Below are 19,907 nucleotides of genomic sequence, written 5' to 3' on the forward strand. Positions count from 1 at the left end.
AATACATTTATAGTATTGTACAATATTTACTGAAAAAATTTTGTGTAAGTGGACCTGTGCAATTCAAACCTGTATTGTTCAAGATCTATGTCTACTGAAACAGTTCCAAACATACTCTGTATTTATGTGCAAAGTTATCTCCAGTAATGTGCGCTTTGCTGATGGGCTAATAGACACTGTAAAAGCAGTAAAGAAAAAAGAGAGAGGCAGAAACATTGTTAGCAGATGCTTGATTTTTCTTTTTTTTTTTTGATGTTGAGTAAATCCTGAGATGTAACTGTAGCAATTTCTTCCATAAAATGTAAAAGAAAAAGTAAATAAATAAGGAAATGAAGGAAAAAGAAAAAAATAATGGGCTCTTTCATATGTTAACTCATGAAACCAGGAGTAAGTTTATTATTTATCTGTCCAGGGCATTTGCTGCACCATTTCCCAAGTAATTTTTTATGTTTCTTCATCAATGGTGTTGGGTATGTGTTCATTGTATAGATATCTGACTCATCTACAAATTCAACCTTCTGTTTCTTAATTTAGCTAAAACTATTTTCTAAGAATATTTGTTATCTTAGAACTTTACACATTGTCTTTACTTCTAATGCCAGCTCTAATTGTTTACTTGGGAAGGGAAGGTTTTTTCCCCAAAGTAAAATACCTTGATCACTTCTCTCAAATATGACTTCTGTGGAAAATTGCATATCTGGCATCTGAGCCTTCCTCGCTCTATGAAAGTAAGGGACGTGGGCTGAGTACCCCCCCCCCCTTAATGTGGCCTGTACCCTCTCATGTACCGCCATATTTGGCACTCTATTGTTTTTATGTAACTGAACTTCAATTATTATTTTTTATGTTTCCTGATTGGACCCTATCATCTTTTGAGTTTATGACCGTAGGTCTTGAGGTCAAAGTACAATTAAACTTAAATTTATTTTAGCATTAATCTCTATTGCTTGATATTATAGTTGTTTTGATTGTACAAAATCTATTCCTATGTTATATATATGTTATCTACCATGTCATTTAGTAATTCTGTGTGCTGTGTGACTATGAATTTGATAAATTGATTCTGTGTGCTGTGTGACTATGAATTTGATAAATTGATAATGCTTTAAATCGATACTAATACATTTTTACCATAGAATTTTTATCAGAATTAAAGGAAACTTCATACAGTCCCTGATTTATTTTCCAGACTGTACCTCAAATCTATCTGCCTCTCATCTGCTTGTCCAGAAGAGGCAAGCAGAACTGGGGCTAGAATCCCCTTCCCTCTTGATCACTTAACTCATAATCTAGTACTCTCTCTTTTGAAACATTTTTCCTGGGGAAAATTGCACACGTAAAAGCATCTCTAAGACAAGTGTCTTTGTGTTGAAACTTTTGTAATATTATTTATTGTTTTATTTTAATATTATTTAAAAATACTACTATCCCAAGGTAAATTATTCTTATTTACCTATTTTATTTCAAACAGATCATGTTGTTTGTGAAGAAGAGTTTAAATACGCCATGTTAGCTTTAAACTGTATTTGCCCAGCAACATCTACACTTATTACACTTCTGGTTCATACCTCTAGAGGGCAGTAAGTATATTTTTTCTTTAAGATAATGCATTTTAAATTATAAAAAAAATAATATAAGTGTAGTTATGTGATTTAGAGGTACAGTAAGCCAAGATATACAGCTAGATATGTACTAACACTTGTATTTGTGTGAATTATCTTCATATGACAGACAGATGGATAGATAGATAGATGGATAGACAGACAAATACAGACCTGTGAAGGGGAAGACCAAGACATAGAAAATTGACAGAGATTTGCTGTTTTTTTTCTAATGAATCTTGAGATAATTTGTTTCATCTTAAATTCTAAGTGTCTGCATCATTTGTTAAGTCTAGGATTAGGGCACTGTTTCTATTTTTGAGATACTTAGGAAATAAAATTTTTAGAAATGAGATGATGAGAATCATTAGTATGAGATCTGAAAGCTATTTTCTTTTCTATTCCTAAGGTAAGTTCTTATTTCAAAGCTATATGTACATAATTGACATCAAAATTAAATTTTTATAATTATTACAGAATAACAAAGTATTTGATAAAACTAACAAATATAGTATAAAAGAAATCACTTTTCATATGCATTTTGAGGTGGATGATGGAGAGTCATATCATCAGACCAATTTGTTCTATGATAGAGTTTGTATTTGACTCAGATGATCAAGGAAAGTATAATCAGTGAGTACAGTCCCCACTCTTATTTGAAGAGACAATGTTGCATTGCATTTCATACCTTTTCCTATTCTTTATTTGGTATTTTAGACAAAATGTTGATCTTATAGGAAAATTTTACTGTGGTGCTTGTGATTGTGATTATTTAAATTTAGTAATTTAATTGATATTTAAGTGAAGTGCCAAGTCAAATAAATCAAGAAAAAAGGAAAATTCTTTTTTGGGATTTAATACCAGGTGGAGTAAGTTGCTAATTGGAAATAGCAAATGCCCTGCAATATGTCCAGGTAGATTTTACTCTCTTACCTCTAATTATGTCTCTGCTCTACTGAGATAGTAAGATTGTCCAAGGATTAATTTTCTTAAAGTTCGAAATGAAAATATTTCTATTCTGTGCATTTGTAAGCCTTTAATTTGTGCAGTGGAAAGATGCAACAGGGTCATGAATGAATTGTTTTTCTTTGAAGAAAGTATGCAGCATTTTGATGAAATTAAACACTGAAAACTATTTTAACACCAATGAATGGAACATTCACAGAACTCATCACATGGGCTCATTATTTTGCCATACCCTTTTTGTCATAGAATCATACAACTTTAGAACTGAATATCTAGTCTCACTTTATCGTTGTAGAAAGGATAAAACGTGCCCATCAACACTAACATCCATCATTACTCATAGACTGGTTCAATTACGCTGTTCAAGTCACAGTAAATACTATTTATTGGCACATACACTATTGCCCTAGTGAACAAATGCACTTGATATAAGCTAAAAAAGAATTTTAATGACCCTTAAAATAGGACTTTTCCCAATATACTTTAATGAATTTTGTCTTATTAAAAAAGAATGTTGTTGAAGACCTTGTTACCACATAATTAAGGATTGTCCATGAATAAAATTGACCAGCAAAATTATGTCACAATAAATGCGATAGTCCACCAGCATAATTTTCTTCATAGCAACTTTATTGAGACATAATTCACACGTCATAGAATTCAACTGTCTACAATGTACGATTTAATGTCTTAGTGTATTCACAGAATTGTGCAAACGTCACCGCTAACTCCTGAATCTTTTCATCACCCCATAAAGACATGTTCTATTTTTTAGTAGTCACTCACATTTTCCCACAACCCTTTCATCCCCACACAATCACTAGTCTACCCTGTCACCATAGGTTTTCCTATTGTGGACATTGCATATTGCATATAAATGGAATCATACAATATGCGCTTTGTTTTTTTTGTTTGTTTTGTGTTGTGTTGTGTTTTTGGACTGGCTTCTTTCACTTGACATAATGTTTTTAAGGTTCATCTGTGTTGTAATATGCATCAGTACTTCATTCCTTTGTACAACTGAATAATATTTCATTCTTTGGATATATCATATTTATTTTGTATTCATCAGCTGATGGATATTTGGGCTGTTTCCAGCATTGTAAATAAAAATGCTTTTAACATGCATGAAAAGATTTTTATGTGGACATATACTTTCACTGCTTTTGTTTATACTGCAGAGTTACATGGTAACTCTGTTTAGGAACTGCCAGAATGTTTTCCCAGGAGACTTTAACATTTTGCATTCCCACCAGCGAGGTAGCAGGGGTCCAATTTTTTTTTTTCACAATCTCAGCAACACTTGTTATGGTCCAATTTTTGATTATAACCATCCTAGTGGATGCAAAATAGTGTCTCACTATGGTTTTGATTTGAATTTCATTCATGGCTAATAACCTTGAACATTATTTCATCTGTTTATTGGACATTTGTATATCTTCTTTGAAGAAAAGCCTACTTAGGACCTTTGCCAATTTTTAAAAATTAGGTTATTTGTCTTTGATATTTGGGTAGTAAGAGCTTTCGTATTTTCTAAATTCAAGTACCTAAATCAGATATATACCATCACTTGAACATATATAATCATCCAAACAAATCACTCAGTTTAACATATCTAATATATTTTATTAAATGTATTGTTTGACCAAGTATTTGTATTGTCTTTTGTATTATGCATTAACTGAAGATATAGGCAAGATTCACCTATTAACAGAACATGTTTGAAATTTTGCCCTTAAGCATCAGCAGAAATTAGAGAGTTCAAATATACTGAATTCATAATAAGAGAACAGACTTGGGAGGTGAATTAAGTAGTATAATGGGGAAAATGTTGAGTAGTCTAAGAAATGTTTTATGCAAGGATTATCAAACCCTTAATTGAAAACAAAGCTTACAATTAATGCTCAATTTCTCCACTTTAAAAAGGAGAGATTATACTACTAAAACTTCATTTTATAATAAATGGTGATTTTGACTACAAATAGTTGATATTCACAAGCTGTTGTGTACTATATTAGTTGGTAAGAAGTGAAAAGAGAAATTTATACTTTAGGATCCAACAAGCTGAGAAGTAAATATAATATAAAACATGAAATGGTCTAATTTAAAAATATATCTTTAAATAAAGTGTTATATAGATTACAGTATTGAGAGAAAATAATAAATATGAATTCTGAAACAAATGAGATAAATCAAGAGTTGAGATCAAAGATCAGCTCTTTCATGACAGACCTGCCTTAGTTCACAGTGATAATGGAGTTCCTAATTCAGCTCTAGAGATAGACTCACCCACTCAAACACCTTTGTCCTCTTCTTAGTTCTCTTCTAGCCAGTGGAAATGGGGACAAAGATGGAAGTCACATATTAAGGATGAATTGCTTACCTCTGGACTTTTATAGAAAAGGAATATTAATTAAAAAAAATTCTATCTTATATTCTGGAGTCTCTACAGCAACTTAGCCAATACCCTAATATAGCTCCCATGGCTATCAGCACTCTTAACGATCTTACGTTCTTTCTTCTTGTATATTAATATATTCATTCCAGTTCTAGTTGATGTATAAGTCATAAAGTAACTTGTAGATGACTTCAAATAAGTGGTTTCATTTTATTCATTGAGAGTTTCCTCTGTATTTTGGCACTTCACTATTTTCCCCTCTCAGTTCATTTGCATTTGAGTGTTCAGTGCAGTTGGCAGTGGTATTCCTTATTCTTGATTAAGTTAACATTTTTATTTATTCAGCAGTCTTACCAGGAAGATGAACGTAAGTTTATTCTTTGGACAGAAATTACTGTAGGCTGTTGGACATTGACCATGATGATTTAAAGCAAGGAAACACTGATATCAGGCCAGTTGATAGATACTCATCTGACCCATCTTGATGACATTTCATCCTTGTCAAATTGAAATTTTTCTTTTCTTTTCAATTTATTTTCATTCAAATAATATTTCATTATTCCGTTGAAGAGGTTGAATTTTTGGCCTCAGTGATAATCAATGGGAAAGAAAGAGAGAATCGCTAAGAAAAACACTGCAAAGTTAGAATTTACAGAACTTGGCTACTGAATAGATATGAATGTAGGAAAAGGGAAAGGAAAAGAAAAATCTCTAGACGTGTGTCTAGATGGTAGAGAACTATAAAACATGTGGTTTGATAGAAGAAAAAGGAGTTTAATATGAATATATTTGCCTCCTAAACAGATATACTTAGTGGTGGTAATTACTGCTTCTCTTGGTTCCTGAGGTGGGGTCAGTGCTATTTCGGGTCCATGAAATAGGGGTCAGGTGAAAGTAGAAATCGTGGGGATTTGGGAGAAGTGACAACTTAAGCTTTTCCTGTTAGGTAACAGGTGGAAGAAAAGGGGAGCAAATACAGTATAGTGCAGTGGAATAAATAGGAGTAAGGATTTCTAAAACGAACCGGATAGTAAACATATAGATGATTTAAGATGGATGGATGCTGAGCAAATGGGCTTGGTAGGTCACTGGTCTGGGGACTTCTGACAAAACAATTCTGGACAGTGGAGACTTTCTCATTTTGATAAAAGATGAACAAACAAAGAGATGATAAGAAAGCGAAGCCTGGTTGAAGGCTACCACTTCATTAGGTTTGTCCATGAAGATGAGAAAGAAAAATAATGAAAGCTCTATTGCACAGAAATGTTAAGGACAGCTTTTTCTAAATATGTTTCATGCACATCTATGTGTATTTATCTGTTTATTTTCTTTTGGCTTTTAAAGTTTAATTAGTAGGGTAAGTACCAGTGAGGAGACAGAGATGGGGGATGGGATCTGGAGAATGTCTGGAATATCTCTACTTAGTAAGGAGAAGAATCGTTTCTTCCTTAAGAATGGTAAGGAAAGGGGTAGCTTACAGTAATTTTATTTATGCACAATAAAGAATATTACACTGGCTAAAAATATGTTCTGCTCTACATAACAGCTAAAATTAAGGGTGGTATTTTATTTTATAAGTAAAATATCTGGGGATCAGCATCTAGAACAGCTTATTTGCTCAACAGTACACCCAGTTCTTTCCATTTTTTTTTAAATTACAACATTTTAGCCAGTAGACTTAATCCTCAGGATTCTTTCATTGTAATCACAAAATGTCTGCTTTGGTTCAGGCTATTCTCTTCTAGGTAGGAAGAAGGAGAATGACAAAGGAGCAAAGTATTGCCAACTGAGACTATTTATTAAAGCTTTCCATGAAGTCCAACCATTGCCTTTCCACTTTTTAAGATACAGTTATAGTTTGCATATTAGGATATGAGTTTGATTCTACTTATGTCTATTAGCAATGTAAATAATTTTAAATAAAAAAATGTGTGTATATATATATATATATATATATATGCTTTGTGTACATAGACATATATACACACATATTTACTTACATTTGTATGTTTACTTTTTTAAAATAATTAGGTTATATATCACAAGAACAAAAGATAAATCAAAGGATCTTATCTGAGGGTATATTGAATCATACAAATAACTGTGAAAGCCTAAGTTTTATATGTGAAATACAGTGAAGGTCATTGCATCCTATTAGAGGGGGAGCTAAAATGTGGTGATGCAAACTTGGCCCTATTAAAAAATATTGTTAAGTATATCCATAGTATAGTTGCTAATTATTATTACTTCTTGATAGTTGGCCTTTTACCTGAATTTTAACGTATTAACTATCAGTGAGCCAAACCCAAGCATGTTATTATTATAAAATATGTGGATCAGAAACTTCTCATTAAAGTGACAACTAAAACTGGACTTCCTGGGAACTGCATATCCTAGTCACAACTAATATTCCCTCTGTTTGGTAGTGTTTATGCCGCAAATGGGGCTCATAAATTCAGGGAGGAAATGTGACAGAGATAAAAGATCCCCGGTTCTGGCAGCTTGAAACAGTTGACTCACTAACTGGGAGAGTTAACTAACATGGAACCGATTACGTACTCCATTTAATTCTCAATCATTTTCTATGGAAAATTTGAGCTAATAATTTTCCCATCCATTACTTTATTCATTTATTTGACAGTTATTTATTGACTGCTTACTGTGTGACAGAACCATTCCAGGTGTTGTGGTTTCCACAAGGAAACCAACAGAAAAAATTCCAGCTGTCATGAAGCTTTTATTCTACTTGAGGAGACACATAGTAAACAAAAATAAATAAGTTAAATATATAACCTCTCTTGGAAGGCAGTAGTGCAAAGGGAAAAATAAAGCAGAAAAGAACAATGGGAAGTTCAAATATGGAACAGTGTATCCAACTTAAATAATAGAGTCACGGAAGACCTCATCAAGGTGTTGATATTTAATCAGTGACCTGAGTAGGTTAAGGTAGTGAGCCATGTAGATTATTCTGAGATGTGAGTCTCCACTCTGAAGGAAAGGCAAAGACTCTGAGATACAAACACATCTGATGACTTGGGAAACAGCAAGTAGGCCAGTGTAGCTATAACCAAGGGATGAGAAAGGTAGTAAATGCTGAGATCTGACAGGGAAACAAGGGCCTTCTAGGTCATTATAAGGGTGGTGGCTATCATTCTAAAATGAAAAAAATCATTGAAAGAGTCTGAGCAAAAGAGTGGTAGGAACTGAATAATAAGAGGAACAAACTCATTGGCTTCTTGGTTGAGCAAAGCAGTCAAGAGATTATGGGTATAATCTAAGCCAGAGAAGTTAAACCTTGTTTTGGCAAGGGCACAACCATGTGATGAGAAGTGCTGAGATTCTAGATGTATTTTGAAGGCATTGTTGTCAGCAGTTTTTGATTAGAGTTGGGGCAGAAGGAGAAGAGTCTAGCGTGAATGCAGAGTTTTGGACTGAGAAGAGTATAATTGTGATTTACCTCAATTAAGGGGACCGTGGAAGATCAGGATTTTTATTGTAGACATGATCGGTTTAAGATACTTGTTAGACTCCCTGAATTGTGTCCAGTATACAGTGTGGAGCTTAGGGACAATTCTACATGGATGATAAAAATTTGGTTGTCATCAGCATACAGACACTTTAAAACCATGAAACTGGATGAAGTCCCCTCACAGGATTATTTTGAGGATTACTTATAGCCATGCCAGACCATCGTAGGTGGGGACTCTTTGGTTCCCTCACTGGCTGTATTCACCTGTGTCAAGGGAGTCAGATTTTATGTGCATCAAAACTATTTTTTAAAATTTGGTCGGAGACAGTTTGAGGGTGGCAGGAGAGTTGCTTTAAAGACAAAGCTGGACACCTAGAACCTTATACGTATTTGTGATGGAGAAGAAAAAGACTCAGGCCATGCACACATGTATTTTATATGTAAATTAGAATATGTTTAAAACTTTGTTTGGTTATTTTTTTGAACGAAGAATGACATGAATGAACACTATATATCACAGTCCTTCCAAGCAATAAACAGTGAAGGTATATAATTTACCATGGCCAATCTTTTGAATCACTGTCTTAAGACACGGGGTTCCTTAGTGTAATGGTTAGCTTTCTGGACTCTGAATCACTGTCTTAAGTATTACAGAGATTAGGACTACATATATTTTGAAAAAGATGACTCAAATGTGTACAATGTGAGGCATTTTACTCTCAAGCAATATATTATATTATTCAGTCATGGAATAATTTTATAGAAGAAAGCCAAATAGAATTGTGGGAGGTATAAAAGTATTTTTCTTCTAAAAATATATAGGGTTTTAGTGACCTTTTCAAAGTTTGTTTGGAAGAAATGCATTATAAAAATAACTTAAATAAGAAAATTGTTAAACTCAGTAAAATTATTTTAAAAGTTAGCAGAAGAGAAAAAGATTAAAAAAATCAGATACCAGGGAAAATGGTTAAATTATATGACTGTAAACAGATAACAGTTGCTGGCAGATTCAGGTAATGATAATACATCATTACAAAGTGTTACAATAATTTTATTTTGATTTACATGGCCACAAAAAAGAAGACTTCAAATACAAATCAATTGGTGTATGATATATATTTTAAGTATTTTGAATAAATGAAAAGATACAAGAATTCCAATGATACGCTCGATAAATACATAGTAGAAATAAGGGAGAAGCAAAATTGCTTTTATAGTTTAGTAAAATCAATTTTTAAAAAGTTGCAATTTCATAAATATGTTCCCCGGCAGGGTTATTTCATAAGAAGCCCTTCATTAAGGTACCGGGTGAGTGTGTTCTATCCATCAATGGGATCTGGAAACTGCATATTTGGGTTATTATTGCAATGCTTTTTGTAAAATGAAAGCTAAACACTATTAAATTTTGTCTGTTTTCAACGTAATTGGTCTCTTTAAAAATAGAACACCTTCATTTGTGGTTATTTCCTTAGCTTGCAAAATTTTATCATACCTCTAACCACATGCAACGAACGTGTTTGTAAAATTATAGAAAAATAGTCTTATTCAGCTTTCTATCATGAGCATTATAATTGTGTTCATTTAAACTTAAGTGAAATTTAGGATTTCTCAAGTAACTATTTCACCAGAGATTGCTTAATAGTTTTGGGAAATCTTCAACCACAGTAGAAACACATTAAGCCAATATGCAGTGAAATTAATTTCTGTGTGTGGCATATAAATAGTGGTTTTGTTATTTCATAGAATTGCCAAATTTGTGTTCCAAGGCACAATTAATAATGCTTTTGGATGGATGTTAGTAATTTTCCTGAAAAATAAAATTACGTGCTCAAATAAGATTGGGAAATGCTGGATTACATATTAAAATTTTAATGGCTTTAAAAAATCTTTTTATTTTAGCTAAATTTAGACTTACAGAAAATTGCAAAAATAGTCCAGAGTTCCTACATACCCTTCCCATATTAACTTCCCTTAATATTTACATCTTACATTATCATAGTGCAGTTTTCCAAATGACCAATTAACATTGGTACGATACAAGTGACTACATTATTGGCCTTATTTGAATTTCACCAGTTTTACCATTAATATCCCTTTTCTGTTCCAGGATCTTTTCCAAGATCCTGCATTGCATTTAGTTGTTATTTCTCCTAAGCCTCCTCCAATCGGTGGCAGTTCCTGTGGATAAGATTGGAATCAGTATAAACTCATGACATTTAATACACATTTATGCAAAGATAGATTCAGAAATACAGATGTGTATCTCTATGGGTCTGTGGACACATACACATATAATTCCTAGCTCTGTTTACTTAGAGAGCCTCGAAGCAATGACAGCTCAGTAGCACTTAGCACACTTTAATGCTCACATCTCAGTTACTAAACATAATTCTTTAATAAAAACAACCAGGTCTCCTTGGGGAATCAAGGATTGGTTGAATCCAGGATGAGGGCAGAGAAAGTGTAAGAGGAGTCTGGAAAGTCTTTTGGTGCCAGAAATTAAGGAGTTGCTCAGAAGAGTGTGAGGGGCCATCAAAATGACACAAGAAGTAACCTGAAGGAGTTCCTAGTAAGTCAAGATGGGACAATTTGAGAAACAAAATAAATAATGATAACATTAGATTTTGACCCACAGAATCAAGTAAATACACTGATGTAAATAAGCAGTGGGATAAATAAATAAGTGGGAAAGAAGGAATAACTCTTTCTTACTTAAGAATTCCAACTAATAAATGTAGAAGGAAGAGAGAAATAGGAAGTCATCATTGGGCAAACAGTTGTTGTAGACAAAATCATCTAAAGGGTGCTAATATTAGTGGGTGATAATTTAAAGACATCCAGGATCACTGTGTGGTTTCAACGTGCCTGTCCATGATATTTGATAACTATGAAAGGAAAAATTACAATTTTATAGTGAAATAACCTTCTAGACACTGCCTTAATCAAGAGATGAAGGTAAACATCACCTTGATCACCCACAAAAAGAGATGTCAACTTAATGTAATCCCTATGATGCACTAAGAAGTACATGACAGAAAAAAAGAAGTACATGACATAATTTATTTGGTATTCCTGCCAGCATGTTCTGATTATGAGAAAAACATAAGACATACCAGTATTGAGAACATCCTACCACATAATTGACCAGTACTCTTCCAAATGTCAAGGTGGTGAAAGACAAGGGGAGCCCGAGGAACTGAATATTTCTTTTTAAACATTTTTGTCAGCTTTGAGAGTGATTTAAATATTTCAGATAGTATTTTGACTGGAGGAATTCTCCAAGCAAAATCTTTAAGAAAAAAGTATATCTGGAGACAACAAAGAGCAGGGTCAATGGCAGGTAGGGCAATATTTTGTATATATCTTTTGTTGTTGTTGTTTTTAGGTAAGCTCTACACCACAATGTGGGACTTGAACTCACGACCCTGATATCAAGAGTCTTATGCTCTACCGACTGACCCAGCCAGGTGCCCCTATTTTGTTGTATCTTTGAACCTAAACAGAACTATAGGGACCTGGGCTAGAGATTGCAGAAGGCTTCATTGTTTCTCTGACCTCAGATGAAAATTAGCCATGAGACTTCCTTTGTCTATGACACTCCAACATCCAGGAAGTCCTTATTTTCAATACTATGTTGAGCAAATAGGCAAATCGAATGTCTTTTACCATCTCCAGAAAAAGTACCGAGACAAGGGAGGGAAGCACAGACAGAGGTACAGATTAAGGTTGGAGAGTTTTTCACCTTTTAATACTGAGCTAGTCACAGAGGGCCCAGGGAATCCGTTGCCATGAGAGAGGAGGAGAAAGTTTCTTAAAAGTAAGATTATAGTTACCACCTTGACTGAAAGAAAGGAAAATGAAAAAAAAAATGTGAGGGTGGGTGGCGGGACAAGCTCAAGAGTTACCTTTAGTTCTGTTGGAAGTTTCGCATTCCAAAACTGTGACAGATTACGTTTCACAATCTGGCAGATCTAATCCAGTCACCCTCTTCCCGTAAGAAGCTAAAAGTAGAGTGTTTACAAGGATGATGGGCACTTGGTTTTCCTTTAGAGCAAAACATAATTGTTTTCTCCAGTTCTAATGTTTGATTGCTCTGTTTCAAGTCATTGTCACTTGAAGTATAAATCTTGAAATTTATTTGATAGAACTTTCTTAAATCCGAGGCTCTATTTCCGTTAACATGTTGATGTGTATACTTTCAGTGCTTTCAATCAGAATTGAGAATATTAACAGGCTTTTTTTTCTCTCCCACCAAACCTCAAGTCTCCTTTCCATCCTTAATACCTCACACCATTAGGAACCTAGTAACTTACTGCTACTCAGACTTCCAGACAAGAAAGGAAGGTCATAGAAAGGGCTTTTACATATTTCCTTCCCCTGTCCTTTGCTTTTCCACTACGGAGTGTGAATTTCACTGCATCAGAAAACTACATTTCTTCTAAAACTCTTCCACCTCACATTACCTTGCCCTAAAGTGCTTCAATTTTCCTGGCCATTGTATTAGTTTGCTAGGACTGCCATAACAAAGAAACTGGGTGGCTTACATTTTTTTTTCTTTTTCTTTGCTTCTTTTTTTTTTTATTTGAGAGAGAGAGAGAGAGAGAGAGAGAGAGAGAGAGCCCAAATAGAGGAGAGTGGGCCAGGGGAGATTGAGAGAGAATCCCAAGCAGGCTCTCTGCTCAGTGTTGAGGAAAGTGGGTGGCTTAAATAATAGAAATTCAATTTCGCACAGTCCTGGAGGTTGGAAGTCCAAAATCAAGATAGTGGCCAGTTCGTTTTCTCCTGGGGCTTCTCTCCAGGCTTGCAGATGGCTGTCTTCTCATTGTGTCCTTATGTGGTCTTGCCTATGTGAGCATGTATCTCTCAAGTCTCTTTGTGTGGCCAGATCTCTCTTATGAAGACACCAGATTGGACTAGGGCTCACACTAAGAGCCCCATTTCAACTTAATTACTTCCTTAAAGGCTGTGTCACATTCTGAAGAATTAAGGGTTAGGACTTTAACATACGATTTTGTAGGGGGATAAAATTCATCCATAACAGCTTTGGAGTTGGGAGATACCATGGGTTTTATTGGAACACATCTATAGATTGTTATTATTTCCACTAGACAAACAGTTCTGCTGGTTCTGTGGAAACCATTTTTTCATCATGGAAATTGAGGAAGATGGCATTGTCTGTGTTTCTCTAATAGTCATTTTTCCGTTTCTCCCATGAAAAACGTTTTTTAAAAAGGACTTCAAGATTAGAGGTCTGAATGGAAGTAATCACAAGAGAGATGCTGCTTATTTTTCTTTCATGTAAGTTAACGTGTACTGAAAATCTCCACAGAAATACATTTTATTCGGTGTGTCTAAAATCTACTTGATTACCTGAGAAATGTTTTTCTAAGCATACCTATTAAAAGATCAATTGGAACAGTATTTTATTAGACATATTTTGAGCAATCTGGATGTTGCTCTGGTCTGGCAGTCTGCTGCTTGGAAAGCCTTTAGCAGCTCATCATTCATTATCAAATTAGATTCAAATATGTCCATTTAATTTAAGGCCCTCTATACTCTAGTCCTAATTTATTTTTATATCCTTATCTCCCATGATTCTCTTATATATATCATGTTCCCCAAATAGCATGATCCTAAATATACTTTGCGGTTTCCACCTTCTACATCTTTTTAAAAATGTTGATACTGTTGCATTGAATTCATTTCTTCTGGCTTTTCTGGAGGATTTTGCTAGATCAAAAATTCTATTTCCTCATGAATATTTTTAAACTTCCCAATTTAATGTGATTTTTCATTTTTATGAACTTGCAAAGAATTTTAATATACCCTGCCCGAGTATGTATTATGTTTTTTTATGTATCTATTTTTTCCTGCTTAGTAGGCTATAATTTCATCAAGGTAGAGAACATGTTGTACTCATTCTTATGCCTTCTAAGATGTTTTTCACAGCATGGATGCTCAATAAATATTAGTTAAATAAATGAAGTAAAGGATTCACTGAGATGATTCATTGAACCCCTTGCTTCAAACTAGTTTATGATCCACATGCCTTTGTCTGCTCTCCCTCATGAGACTCCGTTGAAATGATGACAGAGAAAGAAAAAATGATAAGCTTTCATTAATGAAAAATAAGTGAAAGGTGTAAGAAATTTCAATGAATTTCTGAGAGATGGAAAAAGGAATATTTTCTGATGAACTATTCCCCACCTCCCAGAAGGATTAGAGGCTGATGCACCAGGACAAAATGGCAGCTCCCAGGGAGGCTCTAGGGTACATGATCTCTAGAAAAACAAAGCAAATCTTCATTGAATTCCTGTGTACTGTACAAGTTACCCTTTTTCCATCCATCATAGTACCATTCCCTTGTAGTTAAGTTTAGTCAGACATTTATCACTGGGAAAAATCAGATTTTTTTCTGAAGAAATTAGAAGAAAATGTCTGAATTATATGCTAGTAGACAGTTTGGAGTTGGGGTTCAATCTTCTATAGTCAGGCATTTAGTGGCCCCAGGCTAAATACTGTGATCCCTTCCTGTTCACCATAAAGTGTAACCTGCCACTTAACAAAACATTTACAGACAAAGGAATCCGTTTAATATCCCTATACCTCATACTTAGAAGTTTGAAATATGGCTCCTGCAATTTGTTGACTATCAGCATGCAGTATGAAATTATGGAAATAAATCCAGCCAGATGGAAACAGCTATCTCTATTCTCACTGGAATTGTTTTGGATCCATAGGGAAATAGGAAAATTTGGTCTTACACTCACCAGTTAAAAAAAAAGTCAAAATTCAAAAAGAATCAAATACATTTTTTGAAACAAAGTCTCCGTAAACAAGAAAATATTTTAAATATATATATATTTTTTTAATTTTTTTTTTCAACGTTTTTATTTATTTTTGGGACAGAGACAGAGCATGAACGGGGGAGGGGCAGAGAGAGAGGGAGACACAGAATCGGAAACAGGCTCCAGGCTCCGAGCCATCAGCCCAGAGCCCCACGCGGGGCTCGAACTCCGGGACCGCGAGATCGTGACCTGGCTGAAGTCGGACGCTTAACCGACTGCGCCACCCAGGCGCCCCTTAAATATATTTTTAATAAATAGAGAAGTATACATAATAGTTTAGAAGAATATTGAAGGTTATAAAAGGATGATGATGACTGTTTAAAGGAATAAGATGCTGAGGAAATTTTTGTTTATAGAATTTTTATTTTTCAGAATCTTTAACTTAAATGTCTGTTGACATTTCTGGAGGATTGGATTTTCTTTGTAATAATAAGAAAAAACCCATAACAAATAAGGACAGATCTAGAATAGTTTAAAATAATTACAATTATTATTCTTAGGAAGATTTAAGAAGACCAGAGTTATGGTGTACAAATAGAAAGTAAAAAGACCTTTTGAAATTGACAGAGTGCTGAAATTAAAATTTAATAAAATTCAGTAAACTCCTACAACTCAACAGCAAAATAAATCTGATTAGGGTATTAGCGGAGGATCTGAATAGATATTTTTCAAAGAAGACATAGATGGCCAACAGGTACATCAAAAGGTGCTCAACACCGCTAATCATCAAGGAAATACAAATAAAAACCATAACAAGATTACCACCTCATGCTTAGGCTATTATCAAAAAGACAAGAAATAACAAGTGTTGGCGAGAGTGTGGAGAAAAGGGAATTCTTGTATACTGAAGGTGCTAACGTAAAATGGTGCAGCCACTATGAAAAACAATATGGAAGTTCCTAAAAGCAAATGAAAGATAGAACTACTACTGTATGATCCAGCAATTCCACTTCTGGGTATTTATTCAAAGGAAATGAAAAGATTAACTTGAAAAGGTATCTTGCATTCCCATGTTCATTGCAGCATTATTTGTAATTGCTGGGGTATGGAAATGGCATAAGTGCCTATTGAATAAATGAACGGATAAGTAAGTTATGCTATGCATGTGTGCGCGTGTGCACACACAGAGTAGAATACTATTTAGCCATAAGAAAGAATGAAATCTTGCCATTGGTGACAATGATGGACCTGAGGGCACTACACTAAGTGGAATAATTCAGATAGAGGAAGACGAATATCATAGGATCTCACTTATATATGGAATTAAAAACAAAACAAAACAAAACAAAACAAAACAAACCCAGAAAGCCAGCCTCATAGATACAGAGAATAGATTGGTGGTTGTCATGGTGCGGGCAATGGAGTTGGCAAAATGGGTGAAAAGGGTTAAAAGATGCAAACTTAGTTATAAAATAAGTAAATCATGGGAATTTTATATACAGCATGGTGACTATAGTTAATAATACTGGATTTCATATTTGAAAGTTGGTAAAAGTAGATCTTAAAAGTCCTCATCACAAGAAAAATATTCATAACTATGTATGATGATGGATACTGGACTTTTTGTGGTGATCACTGTGCAATATATACACATGTAAAATCATTATGGTATATACCTAAATTTAGAATAATGTTATATATCAATTATACCAAAATAAAAATTTTTCAAAAAAAAGTTTTGAAAGAAATATCATAGAAAGTTTGAGGATTGCAGATAAAAGGACAGAGATAGAATGCATAAGAAAAAGGATTTGCAGTGCAGGTCAATCCAAGAGAAATAATATCTGATTTAGTGGAAGTTCCAGAGAACATGGAGAAAATGGAATGTAAGAAATTATGACAGAATAAGGGAGATTCAGATCTTTAAATTGACCAGAGTCTCTTGCTGTAAATTATAATGAATGAAAAAGAACTATACCTAGATCCATACATAGCATTGCCAAATTACAGAGCAATAATGGTGAAGAAAAACTTCTTAAAACTTGTACAAATGGGGGGAAATCTTAGTATGGACTAGTGTTCTTAACTTTATACAAGAGTATCTACTTAACAAGTTTAATTGTAAAGAGATTTATGGAGGAATATGGATAACACTGAGCAAGAAAGTTGACCTCTATCTTGGCTAAACTGACACAAACAATTTCCCCTGCTACTCCACACAGCTAACCGGGTAAAAATCCTAGAACCATACTACCTCTGCAACAAAACGGATGCCACTTGCCTGTCCGTTTCCTCATTTAGCTCTCTACCAAAGTAAATCCTGCATTTGTGCCTGATTGATGGGACCCAGGTCACACATCTGCATCATAGCTAAAACCAAAAATTCCTAAAAGTTATGGTCAAGATAAGAAAAGTCAGACACTGGGTCTCAGAAAAAGACTACACTAGATTAAAAGCTACATCACAATGTGATGTGGCAAAGGAGGTATCTGTTTTCTCTCCCAACTGAAAAACAAAACAAACTGAAACAAACCAAAACAAAACAACAACAAAAAAATGGCAATCATAAACTCTGAGAAAAAAAAAGGAACTAAAATAAAGCCAATTAAAGTGTGTCATAATACTGAATAACACGTTGGTTGGTAAGGAAAGAGTAATTTTTAAAATAGTCACTATTGAATAACTTAGGGTACTATGGGAAGCTTTCATAATTATAGGATTCCCTTTAACTCTTAAGTGAACTATGTTGTAATTATAATAATGTGATCACAGCACAGTTTGTCTTCTTTTCCAGCTTTATTGAGGTGTAATTGACAAAATCATTGTGTAAGTTTAAGGTGTACAACATGTCCTCTCTCTTTTTTTTTTAATTTAATGTTTATTTTTGAAAGACAGACAGAACTAGTGGGAGAGAGGCAGAGAGGGAGAGAGGGAGACAGGGAATATGAAGCAGGTTCCACAGTATCAGCGCAAAACTCAAACCCACGATCCATGAGATCATAGACCTGAGTGGAAGTCGGATGCTCAACCAGCTGAGCCACTGAGATGCCCCCCTGTTTTTAATCTTAAGCCATTGACTTTTTGCAGCTAGTGAACAAAGTATAAATATTTGTAATTTCAACAATGTAGAAAAAAATTGTACAGCGAATAACTCTTTAGAATAAAAGTAGGGAGAAGATGTGGAAGGGAAGAGGGTCATTAATATCCTCAGGTTACATAATGGAAATCAAGACTGGATATAGTTAGTGTAACAGAGTTAAAGTGTGTTATTTAAAGTTAAAATGTAACTAGTGGATCTGAAGTTTCAAACCTAATCACCAATGAACCAACTTATGTTAGCAGATAGGTTTTATTTGGCCACCAGCCTGATGTAAATATTTTTTTCTTTTGATTTTTTTTTTTTGAATTTGCCTTTTCAGCAGGCATGTAACAGCCAACCCACCCAAGCCTGCACACTCCCCATTGTCTCACATCTGGCCTGATTTAAGCATTTACTTTACTAACCTGCTCTGTGGACACTAGAGTTGTAGAATAACTCTAAAAGAGGAATCCCAAATAGGAATTAAAAATGGTAGTATCGTTATCTGAACAGCACCTGTGGGGACTCTCTTGTGAGATCGTTCTTTTGTCTCATACCTCAGAGAAGGCAGTCAATAGACAGTGCCTAATACTGATTATAGTGATAAAGCTTCAGAGCATTATCATTAAGAAATACCTTAAAACTCTGCATTAAGCTGAAGATTTGGAAGCTTTTTCTTTCTTTCTTTTTTTTTTTTTTTTTGGTTAAAATTTGAGGTTTGGATGAAATAACATGCTAAAAATAGCACTGAGTTAAAATATTGTTATGTTTTGGCCATTAATTCATTGTATAAATAATAAATGCTTGCATCCATACAGTATAAGGCACTGTGTTAGAAGTTTGGGAAACGCAAAACACAAGTACATTCTTTTTAAAAAAAATTTTTTTTAATGTTTATTTATTTTTGAGAAAGCGAGAGAGAGAGGCAGAACGTGAGCAGGGGAAGGGCAGAGCAAGGGAGACAGAATCCGAAGCAGGCCTCATGCTCTGAGCTGTCAGCACAGAGCCCAACACAGGGCTCAAACTCAGACTGTGAGATCATGACCTGAGCCAAAGTCAGACACCCAACCGACTGAGCCACCCAGGCGCCCCGAGAACAAGTACATTCTGATGAGAAAAGACTAATATTCAATACAGGGTAGGACACAATGTAAACATGGCTTATATATGGATTTGGGACATATTATAAACTTCCCCTGGATTTATTTTATTAATGAAATACCTTCTCTCTGTGGTAAGATTACCTTTGCATACCTTGAGAATAAATCAAATGACAACATGGGAAAACAGTGAACAAATCTCCTAGTTACAAATAATTTTAAAAGGGCAAAGAAAAAAAGATACTCAAATGGCAAAATGTAGATAATAACAGCAGGAGCTTCTGAAACTCCTATATCCCCAAATATTAGTGTTTATGGTATATAACTTTCCTGGGAAATTCACAATGGTGTTCTAAACTAAAGGGAAAGATAGAGTAGCGCTATGTATGTGTACAAGGGCACAAAGTACTTTATTAGAAGCTGAGTGTATGGTTTTCAGTAAACAAGCAGGCTGTGTTCTGAGAAAGGAAGGGGTAAGTGCACTTCAGGTATGAATTTGTATTCAT

General features: G+C 34.3%; 1 protein-coding gene across 1 annotated transcript in view; it reads left to right on the forward strand.

Moving 5' to 3' along the window:
* The window catches only part of KCNT2 (potassium sodium-activated channel subfamily T member 2), a 370,279-nt gene that overhangs the window by 231,376 nt on the left and 118,996 nt on the right, over positions 1 to 19,907 (forward strand). Inside the window, 1 exon segment of the mRNA XM_043568827.1 lies at positions 1,472 to 1,580. Coding sequence (XP_043424762.1) covers positions 1,472 to 1,580 — 109 coding nt within the window.

Source organism: Prionailurus bengalensis, chromosome E4 (genome assembly GCF_016509475.1).
Source record: "Prionailurus bengalensis isolate Pbe53 chromosome E4, Fcat_Pben_1.1_paternal_pri, whole genome shotgun sequence".
NCBI lineage: Eukaryota > Metazoa > Chordata > Mammalia > Carnivora > Felidae > Prionailurus > Prionailurus bengalensis.